The following is a 14,210-nucleotide window of genomic DNA, read 5'->3' on the forward strand; positions in this document are numbered from 1 at the left end:
GGGAGGGGCTTTCCTCCCTTTTCTCTGTCGCATCATGTGACTCGAGGCAACGCTCTTCCCCACCCGGAATCCTTGCCCCTCCCCGCGAGCAGGTGGGCGTGGCCAGGACTCGCATCAGGACCAGGAGCTGCGCCTGACGGAAAGCGAGAAACATGGCGGAGATGAGCAGCATCACCCCGAGCTTCGGTCAGTGCATTGTGGGGAACGAGGGATGATAGTGGGGAGATCTGGTAGTAATTGTGTTTCACCCACTTACTGTCACTGAGGAGACTGAGGATTGTGGGTAATGAGGAGTCAGGGAGAGTCTCCCCTAGTTACTGTCACTGAGGAGACTGAGGATTGTGGGTAATGAGAGTCTCACCCACTTACTGTCACTGAGGAGACTGAGGATTGTGGGTAATGAGAGTCTCACCCACTTACTGTCACTGAGGAGACTGAGGATTGTGGGTAATGAGGAGTCAGGGAGAGTCTCCCCTAGTTACTGTCACTGAGGAGACTGAGGATTGTGGGTAATGAGAGTCTCACCCACTTACTGTCACTGAGGAGACTGAGGATTGTGGGTAATGAGGAGTCAGGGAGAGTCTCCCCTAGTTACTGTCACTGAGGAGACTGAGGATTGTGGGTAATGAGAGTCTCACCCACTTACTGTCACTGAGGAGACTGAGGATTGTGGGTAATGAGGAGTCAGGGAGAGTCTCCCCTAGTTACTGTCACTGAGGAGACTGAGGATTGTGGGTAATGAGGAGTCAGGGAGAGTCTCCCCCACTTACTGTCACTGAGGAGACTGAGGATTGTGGGTAATGAGAGTCTCCCCCACTTACTGTCACTGAGGAGACTGAGGATTGTGGGTAATGAGGAGTCAGGGAGAGTCTCCCCCACTTACTGTCACTGAGGAGACTGAGGATTGTGGGAAATGAGGAGTCAGGGAGAGTCTCACCCACTTACTGTCACTGAGGAGACTGAGGATTGTGGGTAATGAGAGTCTCCCCCACTTACTGTCACTGAGGAGACTGAGGATTGTGGGTAATGAGGAGTCAGGGAGAGTCTCCCCTAGTTACTGTCACTGAGGAGACTGAGGATTGTGGGTAATGAGGAGTCAGGGAGAGTCTCACCCACTTACTGTCACTGAGGAGACTGAGGATTGTGGGTAATGAGAGTCTCCCCCACTTACTGTCACTGAGGAGACTGAGGATTGTGGGTAATAAGGAGTCTCCCCCACTTACTGTCACTGAGGAGACTGAGGATTGTGGGTAATGAGGAGTCAGGGAGAGTCTCCCCTAGTTACTGTCACTGAGGAGACTGAGGATTGTGGGTAATGAGAGTCTCCCCCACTTACTGTCACTGAGGAGACTGAGGATTGTGGGTAATGAGAGTCTCCCCCACTTACTGTCACTGAGGAGACTGAGGATTGTGGGTAATGAGAGTCTCACCCACTTACTGTCACTGAGGAGACTGAGGATTGTGGGTAATGAGGAGTCAGGGAGAGTCTCCCCTAGTTACTGTCACTGAGGAGACTGAGGATTGTGGGTAATGAGAGTCTCCCCCACTTACTGTCACTGAGGAGACTGAGGATTGTGGGTAATGAGAGTCTCCCCCACTTACTGTCACTGAGGAGACTGAGGATTGTGGGTAATGAGAGTCTCACCCACTTACTGTCACTGAGGAGACTGAGGATTGTGGGTAATGAGGAGTCAGGGAGAGTCTCACCCACTTACTGTCACTGAGGAGACTGAGGATTGTGGGTAATGAGAGTCTCCCCCACTTACTGTCACTGAGGAGACTGAGGATTGTGGGTAATGAGGAGTCTCCCCCACTTACTGTCACTGAGGAGACTGAGGATTGTGGGTAATGAGGAGTCAGGGAGAGTCTCCCCTAGTTACTGTCACTGAGGAGACTGAGGATTGTGGGTAATGAGGAGTCAGGGAGAGTCTCCCCTAGTTACTGTCACTATGGAGACTGTAGGGGATGTGGGGTGCTGAGGATTGTGGGTAAGTGGAGAAGACTCACTGGCACAGCATGGGTTATTTCTAGCAGGGAGCAAGTCTTTTAAGTTTCTAAGTAATTGTACTTACTAATTAGAGCCTAATTTGTAATTCTTTAAATACTGTGTTCACTGACATCCGGTATTGTTGACAAAGGAGTTCCGCCCCGAAATGTTGCATGGGCGGCAATAAATGAGCCAGGCTTCTCCTGCTAGAAGTAACCCATGCTGTGCCAGTGATTCTTCTCCTCGTCACGCTGAACTCGAGGTGGCCAACGCCTCTGTCATTGAGCACCTGGGACTCATACAGATTAGGAAGGCCAGGGTGTGTCAGGGGAATCTCTCTCTATTCCTTTGGTTCCATTGTGGGTAAGTGTCAGGGAGGGTAAATTTAGCTCCAAGAATTGCCCCTAGTGTGCAGGCTGCCCCACTGCTCTATAAAGGGCCAGTCACAGGCTATAAGCCCCGCCTTCTTTGCTTTTAGTGGGAACTTCTTGCCCCCGCCCCTTTCTGCCACGGGAGTTGTATGTTTCCCTTTATTGATTTTCAGCTTCAATGGCAGCTCCAGTCCTTCAGCCACAGCCTTCCACCTCTCAGCTACTGCCATTAGCTCCTAATATGCAACATAATGAGATGCACTTCTTGCCCACCCACCTAACTGCTCCTTCCCTTACTATGGGCTCACAGGTTACTTGGTCTGGCACCCAAGCCTCATCTGGTCTGGTGCCCAAACCTTCTCTAGTCTGGCATCCAAGCCACTCCTAGTGGCCAGATCCAAGCCAATACGCTATGGTGGGATTTGCTACTTTCCATATTGTGTAGCTTCACATTACTAACCCATCCTCCATATTCGCTCCCTAACCCATTAACTAACCCATTCCCTCTGGATCCCTTATGGAGATCCAGCCTAGAACATGATGCATTTGAACGACTGGTCATATAGACATGAAGCTCATGCCACAGCTCCATGCCAGGCTCATGTATGTGACGGTGCTGCCCAGTTTCCCTCTATGCTGATACCATCTCCATTTCACAGATATATCTCCAGTAGCAGCGGGATTTGTCGGAGCTGCTGTTCTGGTGGTCTCCGTCTCAGTGACGGTCTTCATCTGGACTTGTTGCCATCACTGGGCACAGAAGAAACTGAAGAACCCACCATACAAGTTCATACATATGCTCAAGGGCATCAGTATCTATCCCGAGTCACTGAGCAACAAAAAGACAAACGTTAGCATCCGGCGAGACAAACCCCCTCCGGAGAGCGATCCTGCCCAGAATAATCTTGTGGGGAACCACGGAGACGCTGGTTTGGTGAGGTCTGAGAAGGGTCCTAATGGGCTGGCCACAGCCACCTGCACAGACCATCTGCCAATTAATCTACATTATAGGGATGAAGTCAGCCCAGGGCAGAGTCTGACTTCCAGCGGCAGCAAATCTTCGTCCCCATCATCTCCAGAAGCCGATGCTACCCTTGGCTCTCTCAGTCTCTCTGTGGATTATAATTTTCCCAAGAAAGCCCTGGTGGTCACCATCCAAGAGGCTCATGGTCTCCCTGTTATGGATGAGCAATCTCAGTGCTCTGACCCATTCATTAAGATGACTATACTGCCAGACAAGAAGCATCGCGTCAAGACCCGGGTCCTTCGCAAGACCCTTGACCCAGTGTTTGATGAGACCTTCACTTTTTATGGTATCCCATACAGTCAGCTCCAGGACCTGGTACTTCACTTTCTGGTTTTGAGCTTCGATCGCTTTTCTCGCGATGATGTAATTGGGGAGGTTTTGGTTCCTCTTGCAGGGGTGGACCCCAGCACTGGCAAAGTACAAATTACCAGAGATGTCATCAAGAGAAACTTTCAGGTAGGTACCACAACTAGCCCAGCTTGTTACTGTAATAGAGATTGGAATCTACTTACAGGGACCTTGTCGATAGCTGGGCTGTGTACTCAATGAGATGGTCAAGAAAAGGAATCTGAGATGGGAACAAACATTGGGAACTAGGGGTACGAACCCAGACAGAACTGTTCAAAACTAAAAGCAGATTAGAAACCAAAAACCAACCCAGCTGTGACAGACCAGAGCTAGACAAGGGACCAGGTACCAACCCAAAGGGAACAGACCAGAGTTAGAATCAGACAAGGAACTAGGTACTAAGCTCAAACATGACAGGCCAGAGCTAGAAACACACAAGGGACCAGGTACCAACCCAAACTTGACAGGCCAGAGCTAGAGTCAGACAAGGAACTAGGTACTAAACTCAAACATGACAGACCAGAGCTAGAAACACACAAGGGACCAGGTACCAACCCAAAGAGAACAGACCAAAGCTAGAAAACAGACTAGCAATCATTTTCAACCCAACCAGAACAAATTAAATCTATAATAACAAACTAAGAACCTACACTCATGGAGATTTTTTAGCAGTGATACTGAGGCTGTGCTCCATCAGTAATAGTTTTTATTCGTTTGTAAATGATAACATTGTATTTTACCAGGAAACCCTAGCTGCACAAAGTGATATTTCCCCTTTAATGAGCAGCACAAGCTGTATTGATTGCACTCATGTTGCCATATGGGATACTGTCCCTTTAATGATCTACCTGAAATTAGGTATTTTATTGAGTTTCTCTTTTTCCCTGGAATTGGGTATTTCATGAAGTTTCTCAGTCTCCCTAGAATTGGTTATTTTCTGGTGGTGTTTTTATGCCTTCCTGGAATTGGCTATTTTCTGGGATTTCTCTGTCATCCTGGAATTTTGGCATGTTTTCCCCTGTCTCCTTGGGATTGGGTACTTTTCAGGTGTTTCCCTGGAATTGGCTTCAGGGCCCAAGCCCCTGTATGTCCTCCCACATAGACATTACTTCAGCTGGAGACCACTGCACTGGTGCCCCATAGTTTCTCCAGGGTCCATCCTCTATTGGGTGCATCCAGACAGTCACAGAAGTAGCTCACACCAGATCATATTTTCCAGACAGATGTTAAGCTTTTTAAACCCTTTGCTCCTATTTGGCACCAGTTTTGCCTGTAAGTGCTGGGAAACAGCTGATTAGGTGAGGAGATAAGTAGGTCCCTGAGTGAAGCCACAGGGAAATACAAGAACCCTGGGATGTGTTCAGCCACACTGTGTATTCTGTCATTTAACAGCAAGGTGTGTGTGCTGAGATCTTTTGTATGTAGGTATGTACTTACTGCTCTTATACAGAAAATCACAGAGAGAGCTGAGAGAAAGCAAACGAAGAGGCAGAACTTGCTGCTAAGTGCTCTTATACAGAGCTGTGTATGGTATTACTCCTGTTGTACAGAGCTGTGTATGTTATTACTCCAGTTGTACAGAGCTGTGTATGTTATTACTCCTGTTGTACAGAGCTGTGTATGGTATTACTCCAGTTGTACAGAGCTGTGTATGGTATTACTCCAGTTGTACAGAGCTGTGTATGGTGTTACTCCTGTGTACAGAGCTGTGTATGGTATTACTCCTGTTGTACAGAGCTGTGTATGTTATTACTCCTGTTGTACAGAGCTGTGTATGTTATTACTCCTGTTGTACAGAGCTGTGTATGTTATTACTCCTGTTGTACAGAGCTGTGTATGTTATTACTCCTGTTGTACAGAGCTGTGTATGGTATTACTCCTGTTGTACAGAGCTGTGTATGTTATTACTCCTGTTGTACAGAGCTGTGTATGGTGTTACTCCAGTTGTACAGAGCTGTGTATGGTATTACTCCTGTTGTACAGAGCTGTGTATGTTATTACTCCTGTTGTACAGAGCTGTGTATGTTATTACTCCTGTTGTACAGAGCTGTGTATGTTATTACTCCTGTTGTACAGAGCTGTGTATGTTATTACTCCTGTTGTACAGAGCTGTGTATGGTGTTACTCCAGTTGTACAGAGCTGTGTATGTTATTACTCCTGTTGTACAGAGCTGTGTATGGTGTTACTCCTGTTGTACAGAGCTGTGTATGGTATTACTCCAGTTGTACAGAGCTGTGTATGGTATTACTCCTGTTGTACAGAGTTGTGTATGTTATTACTCCAGTTGTACAGAGCTGTGTATGTTATTACTCCAGTTGTACAGACCTGTGTATGTTATTACTCCTGTTGTACAGAGCTGTGTATGTTATTACTCCTGTTGTACAGAGCTGTGTATGTTATTACTCCTGTTGTACAGAGCTGTGTATGGTGTTACTCCAGTTGTACAGAGCTGTGTATGTTATTACTCCTGTTGTACAGAGCTGTGTATGTTATTACTCCTGTTGTACAGAGCTGTGTATGGTGTTACTCCAGTTGTACAGAGCTGTGTATGTTATTACTCCTGTTGTACAGAGCTGTGTATGGTGTTACTCCTGTTGTACAGAGCTGTGTATGGTATTACTCCAGTTGTACAGAGCTGTGTATGGTATTACTCCTGTTGTACAGAGTTGTGTATGTTATTACTCCAGTTGTACAGAGCTGTGTATGTTATTACTCCAGTTGTACAGACCTGTGTATGTTATTACTCCAGTTGTGCAGACCTGTGTATGTTATTACTCCTGTTGTACAGAGCTGTGTATGTTATTACTCCTGTTGTACAGAGCTGTGTATGGTGTTACTCCTGTTGTACAGAGCTGTGTATGGTATTACTCCAGTTGTACAGAGCTGTGTATGGTATTACTCCTGTTGTACAGAGTTGTGTATGTTATTACTCCAGTTGTACAGAGCTGTGTATGTTATTACTCCAGTTGTACAGACCTGTGTATGTTATTACTCCAGTTGTGCAGACCTGTGTATGGTATTACTCCAGTTGTACAGAGTTGTGTATGTTATTACTCCTGTTGTACAGAGATGTGTATGGTATTACTCCAGTTGTACAGAGTTGTGTATGTTATTACTCCTGTTGTACAGAGATGTGTATGGTATTACTCCAGTTGTACAGAGATGTGTATGTTATTACTCCTGTTGTACAGAGATGTGTATGGTATTACTCCAGTTGTACAGAGATGTGTATGGTATTACTCCAGTTGTACAGATCTGAGTAGTTAAAAGAGAAGTTTGGTCCCCCTTTACCAACTGACAAGTAGTTAGGAAGTAGCTGTGGGGCAGAGACAGATTGGAGTACGGTATATAAAATAAAGGGCAATAAGAATTGTAACTACTGGTATCTCTTGTCCCCCCACAGAAATGCCTGAGTCGGGGGGAGCTGCAGGTGTCCCTCTCTTACCATCCGGTGGCCCAGAGAATGACTGTGGTGGTGCTGAAAGCCAAACACTTGCCCAGAATGGACATCACCGGCCTCTCAGGTAGCAGCTATTTCTCTGGCCCCTCATCCATCAAACATACACAGATCTGACCAGACTCTTCCCCCGGGAGCAGATAGAGCAGAAATACAATTGAGGAAACAAGTGTAAAAGCTGTAAAACAGTTGAATATTCGATCATTTAGTTGAAAACTAAAACACAATTGAATCTTGAGACACCAATCAGGTCAAACCATGGAGAAACTAGTTAACCGCCCCCAAATCCCATTCTACCAACAATTCTCATTTGCTAAATTTCAACTCAAAAACTCAGACCTTGAATTTTGCTCATACATCCCATCGACTCCCCAACTTGTACGTGGCGGTGTCTGGGCTATAAATGAGGGGTTATTTACAAAGTGTAAGGTAATATGCAAATCCAGAGGTGCACATGTACAGAAGTGCGGCATGTGGAGCTCTAGAGTGGGCAACCTCCATCCTGCCCCTATTTGCATCATTCAATCATACAATGGAGTGCCAGTGGGTGCACAACAGGGTTACTTTGCATGTACTAGTGCTGCAAGAAAAACATCCTATGCTGATGGTGAGATCTCCTTTCCTCCCACCAATGAATCACTCATTCCCCTCTCTTGGTAGGGAATCCCATAACCTGACTGTCCTTACAGTAAAGAACCCCTTCCTATGCTGATGGTGAGATCTCCTTTCCTCCCCACCAATGAATCACTCATTCCCCTCTCTTGGTAGGGAATCCCATAACCTGACTGTCCTTACAGTAAAGAACCCCTTCCTATGCTGATGGTGAGATCTCCTTTCCTCCCACCAATGAATCACTCATTCCCCTCTCTTGGTAGGGAATCCCATAACCTGACTGTCCTTACAGTAAAGAACCCCTTCCTATGCTGATGGTGAGATCTCCTTTCCTCCCCACCAATGAATCACTCATTCCCCCTCTCTTGTAGGGAATCCCATAACCTGACTGTCCTTACAGTAAAGAACCCCTTCCTATGCTGATGGTGAGATCTCCTTTCCTCCCCACCAATGAATCACTCATTCCCCTCTCTTGGTAGGGAATCCCATAACCTGACTGTCCTTACAGTAAAGAACCCCTTCCTATGCTGATGGTGAGATCTCCTTTCCTCCCCACCAATGAATCACTCATTCCCCTCTCTTGGTAGGGAATCCCATAACCTGACTGTCCTTTAAGGAACCCCTTCCTATACTGATGGTGAGATCTCCTTTCCTCCCCACCAATGAATCACTCATTCCCCTCTCTTGGTAGGGAATCCCATAACCTGACTGTCCTTACAGTAAAGAACCCCTTCCTATGCTGACAGTGAGATCTCCTTTCCTCCTCACCAATGAATCAGTCATTCCCCCTCTCCAGGTAGGGAATCCCATAACCTGACTGTCCTTTAAGGAACCCCTTCCTATACTGATGGTGAGATCTCCTTTCCTCCCCACCAATGAATCACTCATTCCCCTCTCTTGGTAGGGAATCCCATAACCTGACTGTCCTTACAGTAAAGAACCCCTTCCTATGCTGATGGTGAGATCTCCTTTCCTCCCCACCAATGAATCACTCATTCCCCTCTCTTGGTAGGGAATCCCATAACCTGACTGTCCTTTAAGGAACCCCTTCCTATGCTGATGGTGAGATCTCCTTTCCTCCCCACCAATGAATCACTCATTCCCCTCTCTTGGTAGGGAATCCCATAACCTGACTGTCCTTACAGTAAAGAACCCCTTCCTATGCTGATGGTGAGATCTCCTTTCCTCCCCACCAATGAATCACTCATTCCCTCTCTTGGTAGGGAATCCCATAACCTGACTGCCCTTACAGTAAAGAACCCCTTCCTATGCTGATGGTGAGATCTCCTTTCCTCCCCACCAATGAATCACTCATTCCCCTCTCTAGGTAGGGAATCCCATAACCTGACTGCCCTTTAAGGAACCCCTTCCTATGCTGATATTGCCTTTTCCACGATTCCTATGGTTTTGTTGCTATGTTTTGTGCCACCCCCAGGTCTTTATTAGGGTTGTTGAATAGTTTAATGTGGGAGTTTCTGTCGTTCCTTTACAGACCCGTACGTTAAAGTGAACGTGTACTACAGCAGGAAGCGCATTGCCAAGAAGAAGACGCATGTTAAGAAGTGTACACTGAATCCCGTCTTTAACGAGTCCTTCATCTATGATATCCCCGCTGACCTGCTTCCAGACATCAGCATTGAGTTCCTCCTCATCGACTTTGACCGCACCATTAAGAATCAGGTGATAGGTCGAGTGATTTTAGGCGCTCACAGCGTTACTGCCCACGGAGTTGAACACTGGCGGGAGGTCTGCGAGAAGCCAAGGAAGTCAACGGCCAAGTGGCATTGCCTGAGCGAGTACTAAAGGGCTCTTCTTGGGCTCGTGTGTACACAGCGTGGGCTGGAAGGGTTATATAAGGTCCATTTTGTGTTTCCTTCTATAACCCCACCAGTGACCAGGGCACCTTTACACGACTGGAGGTTGGCCCATTACAGATGGTGTTCACCTCGTATTAGTGCTAGATGAGACTTTGTTTTTATAGGCAGTTGGCTCTTACAATGAAAAGCAGGACATTCTAACCCTATTTACTAACGAGAGCATAACTAATCTCTACTTATCTATTCCTATTCAGGACTATACTCAATTGCATGTTTACCAAACACTGGACTCTGTACCCTTTCTAGAGCTTCATATTGAACCTGTGGCCAAACTCCTTGTTAGCCCTGCGCATGTGCTGCCATGTGGCTTCCCAGAGAGCTGAGCACATTCCTAGGGTTGCTGGGAGTCAATACTCAGAATAGATCTGCTTTTCCCCCATGTACGGGTTGGGAACGGTACTCATCAGCCCTGTATATTCCACAGCGTTGTATGTGCTTGTGCTCCCTACTGTCTTGGACCAGCTTGTATGTTGTATGAGGCACTAATCTGTGGAGACGGCTACAGCCAGACTTCACTGTTATAACTCCCGCTCTAAGGCATCGTCCGTTTCTCCGTATTACAAGCGAGAGCATTTTCCTCCTCAGTCAGCCCATAGCACTGTACTCATATTAGTAGGAGTCCTGACATGGTCAGTCTGTGTGAGCATTCATACAGGGAATACGTTTGCTTTTCCTCGTTCCTATTAGCTCCCTGTTTATCTATAGGATAGCAGTCAAGTCATGTGTATATGTGCAATAGGTCTGCCTGCCTTCATATTGCCTCCTATTAACTGCAATTATACTTCCCTAGAGCAGCACTATTGTGCAATAATTGCCTTTAGTGGAGAAAATCTCCCAGCAGCCTCAGAATGAGGCTGAGTATTGCTATTCTGTAGTAGGAAGATATGGGTAGTGCTTGAATGTCCCATCAGCAATGCATGAGGGGCCAGAAACTCTGCAATCAGAATGTGGACTGTACTCCAAAAACACTATTTTCCTACCATAGATAAACAGTAATGACAATTTCATGGCTATGTTCTCACTTTGACCAGGTCTGTTCTTTTTCTGTTCCAGGGCCAACATTGTTCCTTTTGTGCTCAATAACTAAGCTTTGCACACTTTTTGCTTCATGACCAAATAGCCTTGTTTTTTATGTGCTCCATGACCATGCTTGCATTACTGTGCTTCATAACCGAGTTTGCATCTAGGTGCTCCATGACCGAGCTTGCTTCTCGGTGCTCCATGACTGAGCTTGCATCTAGGTCCATGACTGAGCTGGCTTCTCGGTGCTCCATGACCGAGCTTGCATGTAGGTGCTCCATGACCGAGCTTGCTTCTCGGTGCTCCATGACTGAGCTTGCATCTAGGTCCATGACTGAGCTGGCTTCTCGGTGCTCCATGACCGAGCTTGCATGTAGGTGCTCCATGACCGAGCTTGCTTCTCGGTGCTCCATAACCGAGCTTGCATCTAGGTGCTCCATGACCGAGCTTGCTTCTCTGTGCTCCATGACTGAGCTTGCATCTAGGTCCATGACTGAGCTGGCTTCTCGGTGCTCCATGACCGAGCTTGCATGTAGGTGCTCCATGACCGAGCTTGCTTCTCGGTGCTCCATAACCGAGCTTGCATCTAGGTGCTCCATGATCGAGCTTGCTTCTCGGTGCTCCATGACTGAGCTTGCTTTGGGTCAGGGGTCCCCAACCTTTCTTACCCATGAGCCACATTAAAATATAAACAGAGTTTTGGGAGCAACACTAGCATGAAAGAAGTCCCTTGGGTGCCATGAGTTAGGGTCATGAGTGGACAGGAGGATGTTTGGTGGTTCACCTGTTTTTTATACAACCAAAACTTGCTTCCAAAGCAGGAATTGAAACATAAGCACCTGCTTTGAGGCCACTGGGAGCAACATCTAAGGGTTGGTGGGCAACATGTGGCTGGCAAACCACTGTTTGGGGATCACTCCATGACCAAGCTTGCTGCAAGGTGCTCCATGACCGAGCTTGCATCTATGTGCTTCATGACCACATGTGACGCAGTGTTTTTCATGCTCTATGACTTTGTTTTTCTCCAGGCCTGTGTTTGCTTTCTCATAGCTCCATGAATAAGCTTGCTCGTTCTGTACTCTTTAGCTTTATGACTTACCTTTATTCTATTCTGTAGTCATGCTATGTCATGTTAGTAACGGTTATTCTTCCGTGGTGGAGTTTTATTCATTCCGTGCTGTATGGCTAAGCTGTGCCTCTGTGCTGTAGGCTCTTCTCTTACCCCATCACCTCCTCTAACTTCTTGTATCTTTTTTGCTTCATGAACAAACTGTATTGTGTTTGGCTTGGTCATTGTCAGGCTCCTTCTTTTATATTTCTGGGCGTGTTCCATTCTCAACCCATTCTTTGCCAATCAAGTGCCAGTCATTTTAATTGGTTACCCAGGAGATGACCTTTCATTTTCCACTAAAAGATCTTTTTCTGCTGCCTTTTCTTTCTGAGCTTCAGGATGAGTACTCTTTCTCCATTGTGTGTATAATGCAGGATTCAAACATGGGGGGCTAAACACAGCTACTGAAGTGATCTATTTCATTGCAGTGGCAAAGTCGCTCTTTGTTACAACTTTTTATCCAAGAAGCATTTTGTGTGTTTGTGTTGGAGCAGTGACACACTATGGCCAAAATACTGCACCCGTCTGACGTCATATTGAATCCAATTCCTGAGCTGCTTCTTTTTCTCTTTCACTCGCACAGTCCTTCGTTTTGTGCCCCTGCCCCGAGCTCTTGGCACCAGTATCAGGGGGCAGCATGGGGAGCACAGGACAGGGGGTAGAGATGATGGTCAATATAGAGCAGAGGAGGCCCAGGCTTTACTCACTAACTTTTACTGAGTGAGTACTAGTTTTAGTAGTGCCAGATACAATGCCATTGGTTAAATGGAGGGGGTATGTGACAAAGTGCAAGGTCTATTCTCATTGTAAATTGAGTTTTCTTAGGGGTGGCTGATTACCCCAAAAGGGTTCAATGTAAGCACCTATGAAAGTGATGGGAGCTGAGGATCAGTAAAATATAGATACATGAAGAAAAGAAGCTGAGGTTACAGTTCGTTGCATAATTAATGGCGCTTTCCCCCCGATCTTCATGAAAACTGTGTGTGAAGTCAGGGGCCACCTTGCTGCACTGCCCCAGACCCTGCTTGTTTAGCAAATAATGCATAAAGTGGGCCATTTGGGCACATCGCCCCCCCAATAATCGACCCCACCCTCCATCACCCTGGGAAGATCCAGGACCTTTGCACTAGGATTGTATTTGCACTCGTCTCTTTATCCATGTCCCCTCCCCAGAGCTGAGAGGGAGAAGGGGCTTCTGTTAGACGGGAATGAGAGAGGACATCAGTGCTCTTCACTAGGCAACGTACAAGGGCTGCACTTTGCTTGGGCCCTGCTGGCATTCGCACACGGACTGCAGTGGGGGGGGGGGGCATTTTCATGACACACACCCCCAGATGCCTTGTTGTGGGATGATTGCTTTCATGGTTGGTCACAATGACTCCATAACTGAGCAATCCTGGCCAATCATGTAGTGAACTGTAGGGTTCCCTTAGCAAGTTGTAATACAGGAGCCTCGACATTCCGCCCCATGTACTGACTAGTGGCCAGCTACCAGTGCAGGGGCCCCATTCTCTCCCAGTGCTTGGGCCCCATTATCTCCCAGTGCAGGGGCCCCATTCTCTCCCAGTGCAGCGGCCCCATTCTCTCCCAGTGCAGGGGCCCCATTCAGGGGCCCCATTCTCTCCCAGTGCAGGGGCCCCATTCTCTCCCAGTGCAGGGGCCCCATTCTCTCCCAGTGCAGCGGCCCCATTCTCTCCCAGTGCAGGGGCCCCATTCAGGGGCCCCATTCTCTCCCAGTGCAGGGGCCCCATTCTCTCCCAGTGCAGGGGCCCCATTCTCTCCCAGTGCAGGGGCCCCATTCTCTCCCAGTGCAGGGGCCCCATTCTCTCCCAGTGCAGGGGCCCCATTGTCTCCAGTGTGTGGGGCATATCTGGCAGTGCCTTGATGTTCATAAGAGAAGGGGCTATTCTCGTCCCTGTCAGTACTAACATACAATGAGATCATGTATAATGCGTGTGCGTGTGCATATAGCACTGTGCTGTCTGTAACACTATTCTGTACATTGCAGTTGTCACTAACACACCAATAAACATTCATTCACTCCCAGTCACTGGCTCCAATGCGCCTGCTTGTGGGGGGTTAATAGCCATGGGCTGAAACAAAGGGAGGCTTGGTGGGCTGATGTCATGCTGGTGCATGCTGGGAAAGTGCTGAGCCATGGGGCCAGTTAGCTCACTCTTTCCAGTTAACTCTGGAAGGCCTGAAACTGCTCCAGCACTTGGGATGTTCCAGGAGGATAATGGGCAGCACAGGGTGATTTCCCCTCAGTGACACATCTGTGTGTTTCTCCATGTTCTGCCTCTGAGCTGCAGTTGTATCTGGGGAAACAATCAACACAAGGCAATGAGTGAGTGCTACAGTCATGTGCAGGTTATATAGAGAATAAAGTACCCCCTCTT

At 47.4% G+C, this 14,210-nt stretch overlaps 1 protein-coding gene across 4 annotated transcripts; it reads left to right on the forward strand.

Moving 5' to 3' along the window:
• Nucleotides 1-21: 21 nt before the first annotated feature.
• syt11.S (synaptotagmin 11 S homeolog) lies at nt 22-13,857 on the forward strand. Of its 4 annotated transcripts, NM_001092774.1 has the most exon segments (6): nt 98-186; nt 3,018-3,841; nt 7,138-7,261; nt 9,296-13,063; nt 13,130-13,311; nt 13,578-13,855. In NM_001092774.1, coding segments are annotated over 4 exon segments (1,293 nt in total). In that variant the 5' UTR covers nt 98-152; the 3' UTR covers nt 9,607-13,063; nt 13,130-13,311; nt 13,578-13,855.
• Nucleotides 13,858-14,210: the final 353 nt, after the last annotated feature.

The sequence above is a fragment of the Xenopus laevis genome, chromosome 8S, assembly GCF_017654675.1.
Source record: "Xenopus laevis strain J_2021 chromosome 8S, Xenopus_laevis_v10.1, whole genome shotgun sequence".
Taxonomy (NCBI): Eukaryota; Metazoa; Chordata; class Amphibia; order Anura; family Pipidae; genus Xenopus; species Xenopus laevis.

What these genes read in the sequence shown, in the direction of transcription:
- syt11.S (XM_041574222.1), top strand. Translation starts at nt 153, where the DNA reads ATGGCGGAGATGAGCAGCATCACCCCGAGCTTCG. An exon ending in CAGCATCACCCCGAGCTTCG is followed by an intron (nt 187 to 3,017) that starts GTCAGTGCATTG and finishes TCCATTTCACAG; the next exon opens with ATATATCTCCAGTAGCAGCG. An exon ending in CATCACCGGCCTCTCAGGTA is followed by an intron (nt 7,262 to 9,295) that starts GCAGCTATTTCT and finishes GTTCCTTTACAG; the next exon opens with ACCCGTACGTTAAAGTGAAC.